Source organism: Eurypyga helias, unplaced genomic scaffold, assembly GCF_000690775.1.
Source record: "Eurypyga helias isolate BGI_N326 unplaced genomic scaffold, ASM69077v1 scaffold32376, whole genome shotgun sequence".
Taxonomy (NCBI): Eukaryota; Metazoa; Chordata; class Aves; order Eurypygiformes; family Eurypygidae; genus Eurypyga; species Eurypyga helias.
This window is the reverse complement of record NW_010257912.1, coordinates 18285-39589: the sequence shown is the minus strand read 5'-3', so window position 1 is coordinate 39589 and position 21305 is coordinate 18285. Positions and strand designations below refer to the sequence as shown.

At 40.2% G+C, this 21305-nt stretch overlaps 1 protein-coding gene across 1 annotated transcript in view; it reads left to right on the top strand.

The window, feature by feature from the left end:
* Positions 1-392: 392 nt before the first annotated feature.
* Positions 393-21305, top strand: part of CEP192 (centrosomal protein 192kDa) — a gene marked incomplete at its 3' end in the record, with an annotated part of 38958 nt that continues 18045 nt past the window's right edge. The window contains exons 1-15 of the mRNA XM_010154194.1: positions 393-559; positions 1381-1503; positions 3085-3239; positions 4757-4803; positions 6292-6424; positions 7388-7542; positions 9941-10081; positions 10334-10673; positions 11584-11724; positions 12329-12393; positions 12469-12657; positions 13555-13681; positions 15724-15854; positions 18630-19668; positions 19779-19905. Of these exons, the coding sequence (XP_010152496.1) occupies positions 393-559; positions 1381-1503; positions 3085-3239; positions 4757-4803; positions 6292-6424; positions 7388-7542; positions 9941-10081; positions 10334-10673; positions 11584-11724; positions 12329-12393; positions 12469-12657; positions 13555-13681; positions 15724-15854; positions 18630-19668; positions 19779-19905 (3080 nt within the window). The remainder of the gene's footprint in view (positions 560-1380; positions 1504-3084; positions 3240-4756; positions 4804-6291; positions 6425-7387; positions 7543-9940; positions 10082-10333; positions 10674-11583; positions 11725-12328; positions 12394-12468; positions 12658-13554; positions 13682-15723; positions 15855-18629; positions 19669-19778; positions 19906-21305) is intronic.

The window sequence follows — 21305 nt, the reverse complement described above, 5'->3', positions numbered from 1 at the left end:
TCGCGTCACGGAGTGTGTGGCTGCCCAGGTGGTGGCCACTGTGGAAATGGAGGAAGGCTGGCTTGGTCCAGGAGGCTTTACAGGCTAAATATAGGTCGGCACTCTCGCAGCGTCGGCACTCTTCACTTGCGGGCGCGCTGCTCTTCGTAGCTAACTCGGCGGCCCCCAAAAGGCTTAAGGGGGAGAGGAGTGGAGATGACTTTTAAGTGCGTTTGCAGGTGAAGTTGGGTGATTGCCAAAGAACGTTGGCTGTGATGGCCAAATAACGTGCCCGTGACAACGCTACTGGGACTTGTGTGACTATTTTGTTTTTGTCTGCTTACAGATGCAGCTGGACCAGGGCTGATTGCGTGGCCGAGCGGAGCGCTGCTCTAAGCAGCCTGTGCTGGATGATGGAAGACTTCAGAAATATTGCCGATGAGACCTTTCCAAGCTTCTTGGGCCATTCATTGAATAGTAGTGCAAGTGTGGTTTTTGAAAATGTTACTATTTCCTCAAACCCTGGCTTACCTGTTGCAGCTTCAACTGTTGCCAGGAGTAAAACAGGCTGTGAGGACAGGTGAGACTATCAGTTACTACCACTTAATGATACAAAATACAGTTGACTGGTTTGAAGCATTTAACTTTGGAGAGGAAAAATTCTTTTGTGCAGATTATTTGGTAGACGATAAAACTGCTTACTAAGCTGTAGAATACTAATCAGTGAACATAGGATTGATTGTATTAGCAGTGAACAATCAGCATTAAATTAATAACTCATACTTAACTTTTAATAAAAACACCCTTTAAAAGTTTCTTTTAACTCGATTCTTCAGTTTGGTGTACCCAAGTTTGAAGTTGTGTAGAGAATAATGTATTTTTTACATGTGCATTCTCTTAACTCTGTTAACTGTTCATTTAACTTGCCTGAATCTGACTCATTTTAGAAAGGCTAATGTAAGAACTAGTGTTAACAATATCAATTAAATTTAATGCAACTTGTAATGATGTGTTCAGCAATGTGGAGAGCAAAGTGTAAAAATTAGAAGCCTTTGCTCACTGAACTGCTGTCCTGTGATTTAACAAGAAGTAAGATCAGACTTTTACACCCTGTCTTTCCAGAAGTGTGCGTTCCAAATGGGACAGCATTACATTAGCCACTAAAAATGATATAGTGGTAGTTTTCTAAAGAATTACAGGAGCCTGGAGAGGATCATTCTGGGTACATATGTGTACCTGTAAATACAAATTGGCAAGAAAATGCTAAAATATTCAAATAATTGAACTTGTAGGAGATTCCCAGCCATGAATATGATTCCCCACCCCCCCAGTTCTTTGGAAAACAGAAGAGGTGTGTATTAGAATGATTCTGTTGTGTGTTTTTTCTCCCCACCTTTACAGGCTTTCCGATATCTGTGCATCCTATTTGGAAGGGAAACCTTCACCTCCATCAGGATCTTCTTGCAGTAATCAGTCAGATCCTGAGCCAGTGGGGAGATTTGCCCTCGCCTTTCCTGACGACATGTAAGTGACATAGTTAAAATGTAATTCTGCCTTAAAATACACATACCAGTATGTAGGTTTTTACGTGCTGTAACCTACTTATGGCGTACTTCAGAACTGAATTTCCCACCTCAGCACCAGCTTCTATGACTGGCCTTTTGATGGCAGCAACTGGAGGGCTCACCCTGTTAGCTTACAGCATTTGGGAGCCTGGGCAGGCTTTTCCTACTGCAACGGCCCAGTCGTGGGCTCTGAAGGGAGGTAGTGGTGGACTGTGTGGAAGCATCCCATGCAGTCCCAGTGCTTAGCCTGTACAGCCCTACGCGAACAGCGTTGTGCTGTTTAATTGACTAACTGGGCTTCATGTACGTGACAGTAATGGATCTTTACAAGGGATTTTTCTTTGCAACTATGATGTTTTGCTTTGTTGTCACACTAATTAAGAATTTCCTAAGCGTGATTAATTAATTGACTTATTTGAATCTGGCTTCTATTTACCTAGGTTCTATAATTTAGAATTAAGCTTATGTTCCTGGGTCACGTCATGTGTGTGAATAATAGTTTGCACTGATATAAGTCTTTAGGTGAATATTAAGCAGCTTGCATATGGGAAGGAACATCAACTGCTATTAAATTTAGCTTCTTTGTAGCTTCCCTGGTTGTGTTTGTTAGAACGTGACTAGTATTAGTGAAATAATTTAGGGGACATTACGAAGAGGTGGAAGTATTGGAAGCTGTTGCATAGGTCATATTTGTTCCTCTTGTTGGCGATAGAAACCGCGATGTGCGTCTTTATCACTGCTTAAATGGCACAATGGGCAGTATGTCCCTATAAAAACAAAGAGTAAAAGATTTAAGAGAGGGAGTCAGTGTCTTGATTGCACTCCAATCGAGAAAATACAGTATGTGGAATAATTGCATTTTAGACTTTCAAATGTTGGTTTTATTTATGTATCTAAAATACGAAAGGAAAAGTATGGTGCAGTTCACTCAGTGTGGAAATTTTAACATATTACATGCTTAGCTTACATGCCTGTGTGGAAGGTCCTGTGAAACCAGAAGTGAAAAATAACTTTCCCTGCAGAATTATAAAGGCGTTATTTAACGGAACTGTATGGATTTCAGTAAGTCATGTTCTTCATGATGTAGCAGCTAATTAATGTTACAATAGGCACGCTGATATTGTGGACTTAGGAAAATCTTGCTTACGGTTCGACTTGCTCTCAAATGTATCATGGAACTTGCCTGGAATAGACCCTTTTCCCCTCACACTTTTCCCTTTTTTTTTTCTTTTTCCCTCCAGAAATGAGAGAGAGGAATAAACAGAAAGAAGTAGAGGCATATGTTACATTAAATGTTACTATTTGTTTCACACTTTAGACTGTCAAACTGAAGCCCTTGTAATCTTGATATTTATTCCTTTCTTCTCAAATGACAGGTAATAGGTCTGTGGAATCCATGTTAATGGGAACAGCTTTTGTCCTAGCGATGAAGGCATTAAAATTGGAGAATTTATCAAATCTTCATATATAGAGATGTTGCATGCTAATGTTGATCTATGTAACTCAGAGTGATTTTTCATTGAAATCATTCTCTTCCTAGGGAAGTTGCTACACTAGTTAAAGAACCTCAGCCAACTTCTGTTAGTTTGAAAGAATCCCACTCTGTACATGGAGACCGAGATCAGAATGTCATCGAGCATTCAAATCGCAGTCAAGATACCTTCCTTGAGGTATTGCCACTTGAACGATTGGAAGGTATTTCAAATTTGAGAAAAATTGTATACTTCTTCTCAGTATAATTAGCTTTTCATGATGTAGATGTCTTGTCTGGACCCTTTCACTCGCATGACACTGTGTAAGTGGGTTTTGAAAAAGTCTCTTTGATTTGAACAGACCGAAAACAGGAGGCTTGTGGTTGACACTGTGTTCTTAGATTTCTCCCCAGAGTACAAAGCTAGACAGGAAGCTGATGAAAATAAGGTTTGCTATAAAATACCATATTGGGTATGCTAGTAGGCATCTGATTTAATTTCAGGAACTTTATTCGTGCAAAAAGTCTAAGTTGGTTTCTACTCCTTCTTTGTCAGTGAGTGAAGTGTATGAGATGTTTTAACTGATGTCTCTTTTCTTGCCCTATTCCGCCCTGTAATAGGTGATCTTTAACTGCAGTTACAGAAGCTGGAAACCTACTTTTCCAGTGAGATAATGCATGAAAAAGTAGTTTGGAATACTTCCTATCAAAACTATGCTTTTTTGAAACATGAATAGGGTAGTGAAGGCAAAATAGTGGCCTGTAACTTATTTTAAAAGTGTGGCTATTGATATTCAACTTGTTTGGGTTTTACTAATGCCAGTCCTGTGATTAAATTCTGCTTGTTCCTTACAATTCAGTAAATATCCTTAGTAAATATCTACTTCTAGTCATTACCCTTTTCTAAACTTTATCTGAATATTTGTAGAGGTTTTCATGAGGTGAGTATTAATAATATAGTAGAGAACACGTTCAGTTAGACAGTACTGTGGTTTGTAATGTACATGGGGCCTTATAAAACACACTTCGAACAGTGGAGTGTTGCCTTTGGTGAATTGTAGTCTTGAGGAAGTGACAGTAACTATGGCAACAAAAGTCATGATGCTTTGGAAAACTGGGACTGCCCAGTGTTTGGACTTGGGCAGTTCCTGACTGGATTTAGTTAATTGGTTTTAACTTGTTTATTCAAGGTTTAGGATTCTGGTCTGGAAATTGTCTTTTATTCCCATCAATTATTTAAGAATTATGAGCTTTTTTGCTAAAATCTGTATGTGCATGTCTAAAATGTTCTCTGCCTTGTGTGACTTGCAATTGGATTATGGGTGGATATAACACAAAGACAAGTGGAAGCTGCTTACAGTGATCCAAAAAAAGAATCGGCGCAATAGTTGAAATGCAGCAGTGGAACAGAGAGCTTGTTCCTACCTCTGCTGATGCAGCCTGGGACTCCTTTTTTGCACTTCCTCACAGAAGTCCTAAGGCAGGAATTGTCTTGCGTAACTTTTACAGTTCTAGCCCTGATGAAGCCCTGCCTTTTTAATTACTCCTAACTACGTTTGATCATTAATATGATAACATGTAAACTTTGGTGCTGTGATAACATGTATGTTTCAGGGCTATTTTTATGGTGTATGCCAAGACCTTTTAAGAGAGGCTCCGTCTGCTACCTTATAGTATAGTTAACAGTAGTGTAACATAAGAATGTAATGAAATACTGATTACCCTCATTCTTTTGTTCCAGATTTGTCAACTGGAATATGTTTTCTTCCAGACAGTAAGAATAACAAGGTGAAGCCTTTTATAATACAGTGAAATTAAAAATTTTCAAATATTAATCTTGTACTCGACAATTCTGTGAGAGGAAGAGGGAGGGGATTGTACTGTGTTTACTGTCTTATCCTGTGTCCCTTAGGTTTTGTAATGGTGCTAGCATGCTGAATGTGTCATGCCTCACTTTGCCTCCTTTTTGGAGATCACTTAACATAATTAGTACCATGGGACCATGATTCCACTTAATCTTTCTCAGTTGTGAAAATTGTTGTTCACTCCTAGCCTCTGCTGTCTTGTCCTTTATCCATCTAAGGACCTTACGTTTTATCCCAATGGTAGTTTAGTTTAGTGAAAAGCCTTTTGAAGAACTTTTTGGAATGCTTTTAGAGCGTTTGATGTGCCCCTGTACTTGTTAATTACTTTGAGGAATGTTAGTTCACGTGACTTCTTTGCTGTCCTCAACATTAAAAACTGCACCATTTGTAAGAGCACAGTCTTTCTACTGCCTCTGGATTTTTGTTTTCCTGTGTGTCTCAATCCCAGAGTTGGCAAATAGCCTTACCTGTAAATACCTGCAGCTAGGTTTCAGTTGTTTTTATCTACTGTGTTAGAGAAGCTGACAGCTACGGGCACAGAAATGCAAGGCAGATGGGAGCAGGAGATCTTGTGGTCCTTGTAGAAAGTATGCCTGGGGTTGCAGCCAGATGCTGTGTGCAGTATGTGCTCCTTAACATGTCAGCTGGTATTTACTGAATTGGTCTAGTTTTCTTTCATTTGATTTTTCTAGGGGCCAGTGGTCAGTGAGTTGCAGTTGAATTCTCATAGGCTGTCATCTGAAAAACATAATTCAAGGCCCTTTCAAATTTTTTACGTTGTAAACTTTGATTTTTTTCTGTCTGTCAAAGATGGTCTTTTTATCGCTAAGAATGTGAGACTAGATCCAAACCAGACGTTACATAATGCTGTTTTTAAAAAAATAATTCAGTTATATAAAGGACAACCTTTACTGTTAGCTAAATTCAGGTGAAACACTCCTTTATATGTAATTTAGTGTGCTCTTGTGAAGAAATTATCCACAAAGGCTTGCATAGGGTGTGCAGTTTCAGAAGCAGCACTGTTTTAGCAGCATCTGAAACTGCTGCGAGTTGATTTTGTACTTTTAAGTTGGGATTGCGGTTTAATGAAGGGAGGGGGGACCATTTTTTTCAAGTATCAACTCGAATGCAATGCTTCAGTGTTTTATTTTTGATTTTTTAAGTTTGGTGTCATTCAGATGCTTTTTCCCTCTTTACCCTTTATGATGATCCCTATATTTCTTGCATGTACCCATTCTGGAAGCTAGGAGGTGAAGTCCATTGGGACTAGAATGTTTGCTGGGATAAGTAGGAAAAAGAGGAGGGTGGAGGTTTTGGAATATTATTAACCACATTAATTGTTTATTATTATCTAAATTTATACAATAGCTAGTAACTCATAGGAACATTTCTGTATGGATGCTTTTTGCAGTTTGGTCCACCTGAATCTTCTGAAAAGCTGATGGAAAGTGAAATCTCAAGTGATCATCTTAGCAATAGCCTTTCAAGTTTTTTGGAAAATGAGAAGCTCTCATCTCTCGCAAGTTCAGAAGAAGATTCCACTGGTGAGTGTATTTATAACTCTGGGTGGTTGAGTGTAGTGTTCTGACATAATGTTACTGCATACTTGAGAAGAAAGGTATTGTTTTCCTGAAGTATTTAACATAGGATTTGTCTTGATCAAAGAATTGTATTAGCAATGTTAAAGAAAACCAGTCATTGGGAACCTGGCTATTTTAAAATCATGATAGGAATAGGTGCTGTGGAATTTGTCAGAGAAAATCATGATTGGAAGTTTGAGTTAAAAAATTCAACAACAATCCTCAGTTACTGTGAATCAAAAATACAGGTAGAAATGTGGACACTTGTTTAATAAGGTGGTAGTCCTAGCTACGGTCAGTTTATATTGAGAGAGAAACTTGTATCAAGGTGATGTATATGCAGTTAGACTTAACTTGTAGTCGAGCTTCAGCTCAAATCTCTTCAGGTGCCACACGTGCAGGGTGACACCCAAGTCACAAGGCTGGTGCACCTGCAGGAGCGGTAAAAGTGAGAGCTTGAGTCCTGTATAACTAAAGAAGAGTTTTGATATTGATGTGCCCTTCCAAATTGCTGCTGCTGAAGGACAAATGCACTCTTCATGTGCAAAGTCAGCTGCATTCATAATGTGAAGCTTGACAGGGTATGACCTCAGATACACCAGGAATGAGGAGGGTGGAGTTTACTGCTGTCTTGAGATCAAGCAGCCTTCCCTCAAGTAGGATTATTGGATTTCTCCCTTTTCTATCTACAGGTGTCGTGACTGCATTTTGAAGTATTCGTATTCTTTCAGTTGCATAACTTCTGTTGCGCATTAAGCATATCAAAATGAAGTTAATTTGCTGAGTAAAAATATTGGTTTGGTGTTTTTTTTTTTTTTTCACCCAATGGGATGGAAGAACTTTTAACTTTTTAAGTGGCTTTGATCATATTTCAGTTGATATGAAGTGACTGAAAGGTGAATAGGATGTTTTCTTTTCTTTCAATAGATGATGATATTGATGATGAAGAATTCTTTGATAGCCAATTAGAAGCCTATTTTGAGCAGCTGATACAACCAGAAATGCCAAGAGGAGACACCGACATTCAGAAGCTCTCAGAATGCTGTGCAGCACTGAAGCTTTCGGAAAATGGCTTATTTCAAGTAGGTGGAAGGTCACATTCAAAGCTCAGAATGCCCAATGGCTCTTAAACGCAGTAGCATCGTTGAGGGTCGGCTGCCAGGGTGAACTAGGTTCTATTTCTTTGCTGACAAACCCAAATAGTCTCTATCAGGTACCCTGTACAGCAAAGGGTTCTTTCTAAATTTAAAGACAGCAAATGCAGCTCTGCAGTAGAAACAAAGCCATTTGGGTGAGTGTGGCTTTTTCTGTTCCCTCTGCAAGGTTTTCCTTAGGGGAAAAGGAGGTAAGCTAGGTAGCTATTTTTGTATTTTCCTCTTCCTTGTAGTGCAAGCTAGCAGCTGATGCATCTGGTGGTTACAGGTGGTCTTGCTGTTTATGAGATAAGGTGGAATTAGGTAAGTAGCTGGCTGTCCCAAGAGGCGGTAGTCAGGAAGGCTTGCAGCAAAGCTGAAGGATTTCCTCTTCTGGTGTCTCCTTTATTCAAGTATCCCTTCATGTTTGCCATCCTTCCCTAACCCTGCTCCTCACAGTTCTTTGTCCTGTGCATAGCCTTTTCCTTTCTCCTGATAAGGAGCTCTGGTAGACAATCTTGTCCAGTCAGTTCTGTTATTTGATCTTGCAAAGGAGAAAAAAAAACCCAAAACCCCAAACTCCTAAGACTGGATTTCCGTCCCTTCTCTGGGGTGATTGACACTTGTCCTCAGGGAAATTCTGTCTAACTGATATAGCATCAGCAGTATTTCCCAAAGACTTTCTGCTGGACTACTTAATGCTGCATTTCTTAATCTTTATTACAAAAGTAAAAACTGCTTTTGGAGTTTTGGATTGGTCTGACACTGTTGTACCTCTGAGGCGTTCTCTTGAATGGTTTAAGGTATGAATGTTTCTCGGGCACTGTTATTCCTCTCTCAGCTTCCCAGTGGTCGTTTGTAGTGTCAGAGATAAGATGTTTGTAGATAAGCATTTGGGATCCTCTCAAGTCCACTAAGGGAAATCATATCATTCGTAACTAAGCGGAAGCCTCGACTGATACTGTCTTCTTGTGATGGTATGATTTCAGTTTTGATTAGCAGCCTCTGAATGCAAAGTATTGTTGATGAAAGATAAATCTCTGCAAGAAAGCCAATACCCATAAAATGCTTGCTTTACCCTGTCCCCTCCAGCCCCAACAAGCTGGTCAGCTGAACTGAAACTAGGGCCATCTTTTCATTTGTGATATCCAAGAAATGGGCCTATATTCCATGTAGGAATTGCTTAATTTTAATGTGAAGGTTCTGTGACAGAACTGCTTTCAGTAGTTTAACTTGCTGCTATTCTTAGAGTTACAGTTTTAACTGCAACAAAACTCAAAGAACAGAATGGGATTTTCTTTTAAGACCCTGATTAAACTTGTTGAGAAGAAATTTAAATCACTGCAGCCAAGAGATTTTTTTTTTTCTCTCACTTCTAAGATAACAAGCTGGCATGTAATTTCTGTCATACAACGAGTTTACAACATCATCTTAGATCACTGGTTTATTATCTTGGGTAGCAGTCTCCAAGGTTTAAGTGTGTAGTATCGGAGATTCGTTTTCCAGGAGAATAAGTAGGTCTCTTAAGTGGTCAGAGTGTGAAAGGGAAGTGTAGAGCAGCAACTGGCTGGCTTGTGGTTTATCTCTGAGCAGTGCTTAGCTCCGTTACAGACAGAATGCCAGGGATTAAGTGCCTTTCCGTTTTCTTGGCTTTGCAACGATGGATGTGGTCCTGGCAGTTGCATGCTTGACCAGAATGGGAAAGTGATTCATTTCTACAGCTAAATGAACTGTAGCTTCTGAAGTTTTCCAACTGACTTCAGAGCTTCCAAGCTGTGGGAAGTGGCATGTTAACCCTGTATAAACAGTCTGCATAGGCTGCCCGTTTCTGATCTACGGCTGGTGTGAAGAAAGGAATAGGTGGTTGGTTTAAGGGCGAGAATAACTCAGCCTTGCCCTCTGACCTCAGGTCGTCTTTACTTGTGTAAGATGTTCCTGCCTCACTGCTGCTGTAGATAGGCAGTGGGGTAGGTACAACAGGTTCCGAGTTGGATTTGGAGCCCTCATCCAGCAGTGGGTCAGCCAGAAGGGGAAGAGGAGTAGCATGGTGCCCTTGTTAAAGGGAATGAGTGGATGTAGTAGGAAGAAGAGGGTATCTTCCATTTGCTCGCTCTGTGTGCCCTTGGAGGCAGACGCTCGGAGTGATGTAACCAGGAGCCGTTGTCCTTGGTGGTGATAGCAGACAGAGATGCCTCTGGCAGTGACACATGAGTGAACAAAGTATGATAGTCTCTTTAACAGAGAATTTTTTAATGTTGTAAAAATACCTATAGTGTTGTGGGGTTTTTTCCTTTGGTGTATCTGGTCTAGTGTAGCTCAAAGCTTAATTTTTTTTTTTTTTTTGAAGGAGAACTTTCAGGTTCCTGACACTTACCAGGCTGTGGCAGGAGTAGACTCTGGAAATGCTAGTGATGAAGAGTCACAAAATCAAGGGATAACTGGATGTCCTGTGCAAAGAGAAATGCTGCCCAGAGCAGTACAGCAACTGGTATGAGACTGTCATTTCAATTTCTGTATCTACATGTAGAGTTGAGACGGTAGCAGAAGGTGTCCGTTCATCTGGAAACTTGTTAGAGATGGAACTAACAATCCAAACTTTCTTTACAAAAAAAATTAGTGACACCACTTTGTTTTCAGATACATTTTTCAAACATAGTTAACTATATTGTGTGTAGAATATTACCACAAGCAGTTAACAGCTGCACTTCGGTCACTTCTAAAACGATTATTGTTCCCTAAGGATTCCATGAGTGCTGGAGATGTGCTGGTTCCCTGCACCGCTGCTGGGTTGCAATTAGATTCGCTGTATCTTCAGTGCATTGACAGCCAGAAACCTGATGTCTCGGATGTCCTTCCAAAGCAAGAAATACAGTCCTCCAAGTGTCAGGCTGCTTCTTCTGATGCAGAAGTGCTACAGACAGCAAGAGGATTTTCAGGGCACTACACCACTCCTGAAGGTGTTCTTAAGGCAAATGCACGTCAGACAGATGCAACTGAGTGTCAAGTTGGTCTTGCTGATACTTACCTGTCTCCAACTGCAGACAGCTGCGAGAACATAAGTTTGCCTACAACAGACAAAGGTAGGTTGCTTTAGATATAACTGATCTGTACAAGTGTGACCAAGCTCTATTGCACTGGAAAAAGAAATAAAGTTGTAAGCTATACATTTTAATTTGGTGGTGCAAGCAGTTAATAAAAACCAACGTAGGGTGAATAAATTTTGACTTGTTTTTGTTTTGAAAAATACTGTTGTATATTGCACTTAACTGTTGTTTATTTGATGATGAAACTAGTTTAAGCTTGCAGTTGCATCAACTTGAGCTACTTTTTTATTTTTAACTCTTTCATCTTATAGAATCATAGAATGGTTTGGGTTGGAAGGGACCTTAAAGATCATCTAGTTCCAACCCCCTGCCATGGGCAGGGACACCTTCCACCAGACCAGGTTGCTCCAAGCCACATCCAGCCTGGCCTTGAACACTTCCAGGGATGGGGCATCCACAGCTTCTCTGGGCAACCTGTTCCAGTGCCTCACTACCCTCTCTGTGAAGAATTTCTTCCTGATACCTAATCTAAACCTCCCCACTTTCAATTTAAACCCATTCCCCCTTGTCCTGTCACTACAGGCTCTTGTAAAAAGTCCTCTCCCAGCACCCTCGTAGGCCCCCTTCAGATACTGGAAAGCTGCAATGAGGTCTCCTCGGAGCCTCCTCTTCTCCAGGCTGAACAAGCCCAATTCTTGCAGCCTTTCGTCATAGGAGAGGTGCTCCAGCCCTCTGAGCATCTTCGTGGCCTCCTCTGGACTCGCTCCAAGTGGCCAATGTCCTTCTGATGTTGAGGGCTCCACAGCTGGACGCAGTACTCCAGGTGTGGGCTCACCAGAGCAGAGTACAGGGGCAGAATCCCCTCCCTCGACCTGAAGGAGAGAGGAGACTTTGCCATTTTCCCTTTTATTTTAATCGACAGTGTAGCATTTGGTGTATCTTCCAGGTGATTTACCGCACAGCGTTGTCTATCAAAATGAGGATGGCAAATGGGTGACTGACCTTGCATATTACACTTCATTTGATGAAGAACAAGATTTAAGTCTGTCTGAAGATGATAAAATGAATGAAGATTTCATTACTGGATGTATGTGAATACTTTCCTTTCTAGTTTGCTGCTGTCTGTAACAGTGTTAAGTACACTTTCTTCCTTTTATTTCGCTTCACCAAATGAGTATTTGATGTTGCAAAGCCTCCAGGCTTTAGATACTACAAATTATTTGAAAGCCGATGTTGATAATAGCCTTTAATGATATTATCATTAGTCATAGTTGGTAGCTTCTTCCCATGTTTTGTACTCTTCCCATGAGGAGTTGTTTTGTTTCAAAAAACATTCTAACCTACGTCACTGGTACGTATTGTGTGAGCAAAAGTAACTCTGGCAGCTGCTGCTTGCACAGTTTTTCCTTCGGACTTCAATTATTGTTATCCTTTCCTTCAAGAAGAGGAAACAGTAGTCATGCTGTATTGCCTGATGGTTCTAAGACCATAAATAGTTAGAAAAAAGCAAATAAGTATAAAAAAGAAATTGCTACGAAATCAACTAGAATGTGGAAAGAGCTGCTGGATTCAGTAGCTGGTGATTTTTTGTGAACACCTTGGTTCTTGATGCTGAAAAATTTAGTGATGCAAAATAACAACGAGCACTTAGGAACTCATGCCTCATTAAAATCAATGTTCTTGTTTTTAAGCTGAAGCAGCAGCTATGATTGCACAAGATGAGGAAGAATTTGAGAAAGCACACAAACTTGTGCAGGTAATGAATTATGTCAGTGTAAACAGAGTAGTTCTAATTTATTTGTAAGTTACAACTTCTGAAATGTCTTTGCAGGCGAACAAAGTAGGCATTTTAAAAGGATCTGAATTAGCAGATACTTCATGGAGATCTGCCAATAGCTGCGGTCTGAGAACACCTGATCTTGATAAAGATGCCAGTTATTTACGTTTGTCTTTGGGGGAGTTCTTTGGTCAGAGGTCTGAAGCTCTTGGTTGCCTTGGCGGAGGCAGCGATGTCAAACGGGTATGTATCTTAATGTTAAGACACAAGGAAAGGACAACAGCAACTAGTGCTACTTTTGGGTTTTTTTAACTCTGTAACTAATTCTTTCAGAGAATTAATTTAAGGCTATTAGCGAGGGAAATTCTCTACGCATGGCACATCTAGGTTGGCTTTTCTTTCCTGCTTGGAATTTCTGATGCGAAGGGCTGGCTGAATCTTGATCTTCATCTTTTGGTGTGCTAATCAGGTTGCACGTTCGAGATCCAAGCAAATGATCCATGGAGTTGCATGACTTGCTGTTCAGACCAGGGGTATTTGAACAGTGAGAGTGTCTTTGAATGGCTGATAATTGATGGGTTATCTAGGTAAATGCCCAACTTCAGTAAAAATCTAGTCATCTCTACTCTAGCTTACTCACATACTTCTGTATGCTTCTTGCATGTCTCATACCTGTCTTGTTTTTTAACTGCCATTGCTAGACAGTATCTTATCTGTGTTACACAGACAAAAAAAGAAACCCCACCAGGGAAGTGTGTGCAATGGGGGGAAGAAGTCATATATGCTAGTGTAATTGTCGTGTCCTGGTGGATTGGTAGAGTTGGCACACTCTGCCCTGGTGCATTCAGAGTCTGAGTGGCAGAGCAGGCCTTCAGGCAGAGATGATGAGAGCATATGTACTTTTGTCTAACAGGTATAAATGACTTCTTAGTTTGTTTTATGTATGTATTGAAAGCGTATGGATTTGGATTAGGCATTTGCAGTGCTAGGAGGCATGTTATTGCTGGGTGGTATGAGAGCCAAACACCAGCTGGGGAGGCACAGTGACTGAAACTGCTTTGTGAGCCTGTTGAACCTATTTACTGATGATTAAATTTACTCATACTGTATGCCAGGGTAATATATATTCTTTTTTTATAGCCATCTTTTGGTTACCATATTACATCTCCGAAGAAAAGGCAACCTGTTCGTTTGCTAAGGCAATCTGATTCATCAGGAGTTCAAGAGACTGGCCAAGAGATTTCACAGTTCTCTGGTGTGTTTCCAGGTAATTATGGAACAAGGGTCAGCCCTAGACAGTGGTTGTAACAATACTTAAGAATTACTTGCAAATAGTTATTTAAGACTAGTAAGTGTAATAATTGATAAATCTTTCATTCACCAAATATCATTTGTTGCTCTGAACACCTCCCCCACCTCCCACATCCCCCAGAAAAACACAGAACCTAAACACTTATGAGAGAGAACATTCTAATATAAACTACTAACCAAAATTGTCATGGATATTTCAGCAGTTCCAGTTACTGGATAACTGCCAGGATATCTTGTAATAAGTAAAGTACTTATAGAGTTTTCCTGTTGAAAAAGCTGTATAAATGTGTTGCTCAAAACCAACCAACCAACCAAAAAAAAAACCCCAAAATTGGTCTGTTTGCAGGTATAGGTATAGAGGATATAAGGAAAGAAGGCACAAGGTTTGGGTTATAGCTGAGCTGACAGTGTGAGCATAAAACATAGTCTGTGTTTTTTCCTGCCACCTTTAAAGAAAACCCAGACAAATGTTAAATTCCCATGATAGCTGCTTATTAAGTAATAATTTAGGAGATGCCTCCAAAATTTTTATATGTAAAGATTATCGGAAGCATTTTGGGGCATGTATGTGCCTATCAACTTAATAAGGTATGTTTAGGAAAGGATGAGTGCATTTGAAAGCATCTCTGCTGCTTTTGATAAACTCTGGCCACATCAATCTTCATGAACTTGCTTGTACAGTCAGGGCAGTGACTTAAATACTTCTTCACATTGTGAAAAATATCCATCAGGCTTTTATGGAGCCTGCTTCCTTGAAAGAGCTTTACAGCTGTAATTCTCCTCATGCTGGGACCTTGCAAATATTTTCAAAAGGTCTCAAATGATTGTTTTATTTTAATTCTAGTGTTAGTGTGCTTAAATTCACTATACAATAGTCTGAGTTTTTGTCAAAAATGCCAGGAGTTTGAGTTCATGACCTCTGTTCAATTAAATTATGGTTTTAACTGTTGCTTTGAAGAATAGAAAAATACCATGATGTGCTCTGCAGCTCTTTTGATATGAGGGTTTCTATAAATGCTAAAGAAAGTAGGTAGTTGGCTCATTTTGCAGCCGAAATATTAATAGCTACTGCCATCTGATTTTCCGTTGTACTGACAACAGTTTTATCAGAAATACCGGTATGCAATTCCTGCTTAGGGAGCAGCAAATGGAGAGGAAGCTGAGAGGTCAGCAACCTGAGGAGGGTGTTACTTGAAATACAAAGTGTATCCAAACCCCAAATACCTACTATAAGAACAGAAGTAATGGAAAAAAAAAACAAACCACCCAAATCACTAAAAACCCAAACCAAACAAAAATACTATCTCTCCCAAAAAAACCCCAACAAACTCCAAGCTCAAACCAAAACTGTTGTTGTTTCATATTTGTTTTCTCACCTATTAGAGCATCTTTAGAAGTTGTTTCAGTGTTCGAGGGAGTCCAGATGTTTTTCTTCAAGCAGGAACTCACTTGTTGAAAGGGTAGCCTCTAGATCTCATGTGAGCAATACCTCCTAGTTTGAGTTTGATCTACCAGTCAAGATTAGTCATGGTTTTGTTGGTTTCAAAAACATACCTGTCCCTCCTAAACATAATCCTCCAAAATCACCAGTTCACTGCTATCTACTTCAGCAAACCCAGTCTCCTGCATAAGAAAATTGGCCTTATTCAGATTTAACTCTCTCTTTTTTTTTTTCTACTGGAGTTAGGTCTATGTTCATATTATCTTGCAAACACCATTTTATTAAAAGGTTTGCTTAGCTCCTGCGAATATGATAAGCTACCTGAAAATAAAATTTGAAGAGTGTGAGCATGGGATTCTTAATGCCAGATAATTCTGTGACTTTAATGAAAACATGGAGTGCTGTCCAGGCAACAATTGATGCTTGCAGTGTTTGGATTTGTGCCATTATAACAGCTCTCTACAGAGCATTAAGGGAGAATGTATATACCAAGAATGCAGATGTTTAAACCATTTACTTATTGTAAATGAATTCCCTGTCATTTTCTTTGTTCTTAGATGAATCAGAAGTAGAAACAAAAGAATATGGAAATTCTACCAGCTGCGGAGGTGCCTGGCATAGGGTGGATGCTGCAGCTGGCATAAATAAAAGCAATAATATAGAAGCTGCTACCAAAAGTAAAGCAAAGGTATTTCTCTTGTATTTTTCCGTGCAGGACAAGTATGAACTTGGAACAAAATTCAAATAACTATTATTGTTTCTTTGAATGCAACTCAATTTGGACTTTCATATCTGCTCACTGGTTTATATATTGATCATTTGAATCCTAGCAGATGCTGCTATTTGTTAGGATAGTTTCATTAGGATGCCATGATCCTGTAATGAGTCAGTTGTTACTGTCACCACCTCCTTTTCCTTTTTTTCCCTGCTTCACATATGGAGTTGCTTGGTCTGTCAAACCATCATTTTTCCTGAGATTCCTAGGCTATTGATGTTCTGTGATCAAGTTTCTGAATTTCAGCGTCTTCCCATTCTGTTTTTTATTTTAATGAAACAACTTGTCTTTAACTTGTGAACAAAGTCGTTTACTTGATAAACTCGAGAAATACTGATATGGTATAAGTTTGAAAAAGGTGTATTTTCAATTTGGTAATCCTAGACACCTACTTTCTCTGCCTTAATATGTCATGCCCTTTTTCTGATCAGAAAAAGCACATACAGACCCATTCAGTTACAAAAACAGCCCCTCTGCATGGTCACTGAGTGGAGTCAGTAGCTAGCAAATTTGACTCGGTTTATCTGATCAAGTGATGAAGATGGCAGACTTAAATGCTGAAGGACTGGCTGGATTGCTCATCTGACTGTGTACTGCCAAAATTGCTTTTCTTATTGTATACTTCTTATCTTGTTATTTTATTTATCCTTGCGCCTGTTGTTCTAGATACAGAACGAATAATTTGGCATTTTGGTAACGTATATCCAGATTCTAATCTTCCCTACCCTCAATTTGCACAAGTTCAGGTCACCCTCAGTCTGATACGGGTGCTAAAATGCTGTCAAACACAGACAGATTACAGAATGGCTGAGGTCAGAAGGCACTCTTGGAGATTGTTTAGTCCATTCCTTCTAGATAAAAGCCAGGTCATAGAATCATAGAATCACAGAATGGTTTGGGTTGGAAGGGACCTTAAAGATCATCTAGTTCCAACCCCCCTGCCATGGGCAGGGACACCTTGCACTAGACCAGGTTGCTCAAAGCCACATCCAGCCTGGCCTTGAACACTTCCAGGGAGGGGGCATCCACAACATCTCTGGGCAACCTGTTCCAGTGCCTCACCACCCTCTCCAGGAAGAACATCTTCCTGATATCTAATCTAAACCTCCCCACTTTCAATTTATACCCATTACCCCTTGTCCTATCACTACAGGCTCTTCTAAAAAGTCCTCTCCCAGCACCCTTGTAGGCCCCCTTCAGATACTGGAAAGCGGCAATGAGGTCTCCTCGGAGCCTCCTCTTCTCCAGGCTGAACAAGCCCAGTTCTCGCAGCCTTTCGTCATAGGAAAGGTGCTCCAGCCCTCTGATCATCTTCGTGGCCTCCTCTGGACTCGCTCCAAGTGGTCAATATCCTTCTGATGTAGAGGGCTCCACAGCTGGACGCAGCACTCCAGGTGGGGTCTCAAACAGGTCAAACAGAGTAGGTTGACCAAAGTCTGGTCACAGTTTGAATATCTCCAAGGATGGAGACTTTATATAGGTCCTCTCTGGACAACCTGTTTCAGTGTTATATCATGTTGACATTAGAAATATTTTCCTTATGTTTAAATGCGATTTTCTGTATCTAAGATAGTACCTGTTGCCTCCTTTCTTCCTACTGCATACCTCAGAGAACAGTCTGGGTCCATTTTCTTTCCTTCTCCCTGTCCCTCTCTTTTCCCCATCAGGGAGATAGGATTGATAAGATTTCCTCCTGCGGCTAAACAGTTCCAGCTCTCTTCTCATATGACGAGAGAATGCTCCATCTTCTTACTCATCTTTGTGGCCCTTCACTAGACTCATTCCAGTATGTCCATGTCTTCTCTTGTACTGAGGAGTCCATAACTGGACCCAGCCCTGCAGGTGTGTTCACACCAGTGCTGAGGACAGGGGAAGGATCACTTCCTTGAGCCTGCTGGCAACTCTTCTCTTACTGCAGCCCAGGATGCTGCTGGCCTCCTTTGCCACAAGGGCACATTGGTGGTTCGTGGTCAACTTTGTCTCCTAGGACCCCCAAGTCCTTTCTGCCAAGTTGTTTTCCAGCTGGTCAATCCTCAGCTTGTGTGGGTGCATGGGATTATCCAGGTGCTGGTCTTGGCGTTTCCCTTGGAACTTTGTGAGATTCTTCAGCCCATTTTTCCAGCATGTTCAGGTCCCTCTGTCTGACAGCCCACTCTCCTGGTGTATAAACTGCACCTCCCCATTTTGTATGATGGGCAAACCTTCTGAGGGTGTGCTCTGCCCCATCATCCTTGTCATTGATGAAGGTGGTTTAAAGTTAATTGGGAAGATAAGTGTGTATTTGGTCATTGGCAGTTTCTTCTCTGCTGTGTTTGTTGCTGATGGTATTTTACTCTCAGTTCTTCCAATTAAATTAAAACATCTTAGGATTTTAAGTGTTTTACAGGAATTGAGGCATCCTAGCAGGCAATCTTTAGTTGATATCGTTAAAAACAAAAATAGTAGAGTAAGCTTAAAAAGTCAGTACAGTGAGAATTACACCTACTGCAGTATTCCTTCTTGACTGTCGATTAAATGCGTGACAATAGAAATGTTAGTATATTGCCATATCCCAAAATGTAAAGTAATTAAAAAAAAACCAAACCCAACAACCAAACCCCCAGACAAAACCTACCAAACGACAAAAATACCCAAACACTAAACAAAAGCTTCTTAATTTGGTTCTTAACTCGTTTTGGTTTGTTGTAGGATGGAATTCGTGAAGACAAGTTTGAAGGTGGCTTATCTAATCATTCTGACTCTGTCCTGAGTATTAGCACGATTGCCTCTGCTATTGCTGATGCTTCCTGCAGTGCTGATCCTTCCCAGCTAGTTGCTATGATGATGGCACTCTCTAATAAAAGTAAAAGAACATGTTTCCTTCCTGGAATTGTTCAAGAGACAGAACTCTCTGCTAATCAGGTGTTATCCAGCAGTGTGGAAAATAGTGCATTTGATATGGAAAAGTACCTCAAAAAAACAGATGAGATTGGACATGAAAGTGAGTATGAGAATATTGTGAGACATGAAGCATCTGCCCAGAACCTTGTGCCTGATAACTTTTTACTGGACAAAGATAAAAATAAGGATACCCTTGCAGAAGACTTGATAGATAATCATAGCAAGCAGCAAGAAATAGAGAAGCGATTTCTGGATTATTTTAATGAAGAAAATGATGTTCGGAATTTCTCTAGTCTGTCTGGTGTTCCCAACCATGAAGATGTAACTGCAAATCATGTTAAATATTCAGAAAAGTTGTCAGATTTAGGAAATAGTAAACATTTACAGTCAGTGGATGCTGATCTTAGATCAGATGCACTCGATACCCGAACCCCACGTACTGGAAATGAGTCACAGACACGTGGAATTCCTTTAGCAGCAAAATTGGAAGGGGTACAGAGAAATCTGCTTGCTTACCAGACCAGTGATCTCGCTAGTAGATGTATCGGGGAAGATACAGAAACAGTAGATCAAGCAACAAATGTTGTTCCTGAACCATTTAATGCTGTGGTGGAAAGAAGTACAGGAAACACACTGTCACTCAGCAATGTAAAACCTGCCAAGCCATCTAGTAAATATGTCTCAGCAAGTCCTACAAAAGCAGAGCCTACGCAGAAACTGAACAGTGATGACAAGAAGCAAAATGCAAAAATAGAGGTGGGAAACACGGATGCCCGTCCTGCTTGTGGTGGGAATGGGAAACATGTATCTTTTCAGAAGCTCTCTCCAGCTTTCCAGAGTAGTACTGGTAAGTAAATCTATGTAGGTGTAACCAGTTTTGGAAAAAGCTTTTCCTGACAGTAGTCTTGTTCCCTGTGCTTAAATAAATACTGTTGCCAAATTCTGTTTATTTACCAGAGCATAAACCCATTCCACCTGAAGGTGACTTGCAGCCTCTAGAGGATGAGCAGTACAGCTTCAGACCTTCCACGTCACCACTCATCCACTCCTCTCCTAGTGATACTTCGGGAGCAGCACTATCAGGGTAAACTTCTGGGTGCAGGCTGTAAGAGTTACTAATGCTTTGTGAGGGTTTTTGGGGGATCACACATTTTACTGTGAATGTTGTGCTTGATCTCAGTTTACAGAAGACATTTCTGAGGCTAAGACTTCATTCTTAGACTAAGCTTTCTGCAGGCTTTTCTTCTGTGTATGGGGAAGCAGTTTTAAGTAGTTAACTTCTGCTTTCCTCACTGGCCTGATGAGGCAGATGCTGGAATAGGAGCACTGCTGTTTCTGCTCAGGATTAGCCAGTAATGCAAGAATGCACAATATGCAGCCTGCTAGCTAGTCATATACCTTAGATACCTAGAACTTTGTGTTGATGGAGCTATAAAATACTCCTATTTATTAGTGTTACACTGTAGTTCATCCATTACAAATAAAAGCTACTTCGTTGGGGGTTATGATGTTAATTATATGATAACAAAGCTTGATATTGTATAGACCATTGAAGAAATGTTTTTTTTAAGCTTGTAAGTATTTCCCTCAATTTCATTCTCTGGTTCGTAGCGCTGCTTGTTGTGAGAGGGAATGGGTAGAAATATCTGTATTGCTTCTGACCACTTTGTATTTTGAAACTGCAACTTCTTAGTATCTGAAAGGGCAGTGTTTTTTAAATGAGATGCCATAGCAATAAGTGTTACATAAACTAGAAGATTACAACCAAGTTGGTTAAACTAAAAGATTACAACCAAGTTGGTTGTGTAGTCTTAACATATAAACATGGCCAGTAGCCAGTGGCTATATACAGTCTCCTAAAAAGAGGAGGCAGCTGATTTCTTTGCCTTAACTTTTAAGTTCACTGTTTGATTTTTAACTGTAGTTGGTCCTGTACATGATATTAGAATTTCAGGCTGTCTGGCGTTTCTCAGAAGCTAAAATACACAGAAGCCTGTGTATTTCTGCAGGCATGTTATATGACACTAGGATTTCTAGCTAAAACTGTCGGTGACTTTGTTTCATGTTGTCTGTTCTTGTTTGACCAAGTCATGAGAGATCCCGTGTTGTCAGCAGTGAATAGGAAATACTAATAGGTGATGCCTGGCATATTGAATGATTTGATTTGATGTTCTTCCATCTAGTTAGATACATAGGTATATTGATTCACCTTTTTTCTTTTAATAAGATGTGTTGTTTCTGTGACCTTATGTGCTGGTTTCAGTAGTTAAACCACGACATGGTAGTATCTGAGTTCAGTTGGGGAACTCTGATGCTTTGCCTTCCAGATTTATAACTGATGAAAATGGGTTTTATGTATACCAACGCCAGGACTGGTAAAGCTGATTTCTAATTCTGCAGACTTTATTAAACAGAATGTCTAAGGAAGTTGATTTTTAGAATAGTATAGCCTATATGTAGCATTGATGTTTCCTGGGGGCAGTG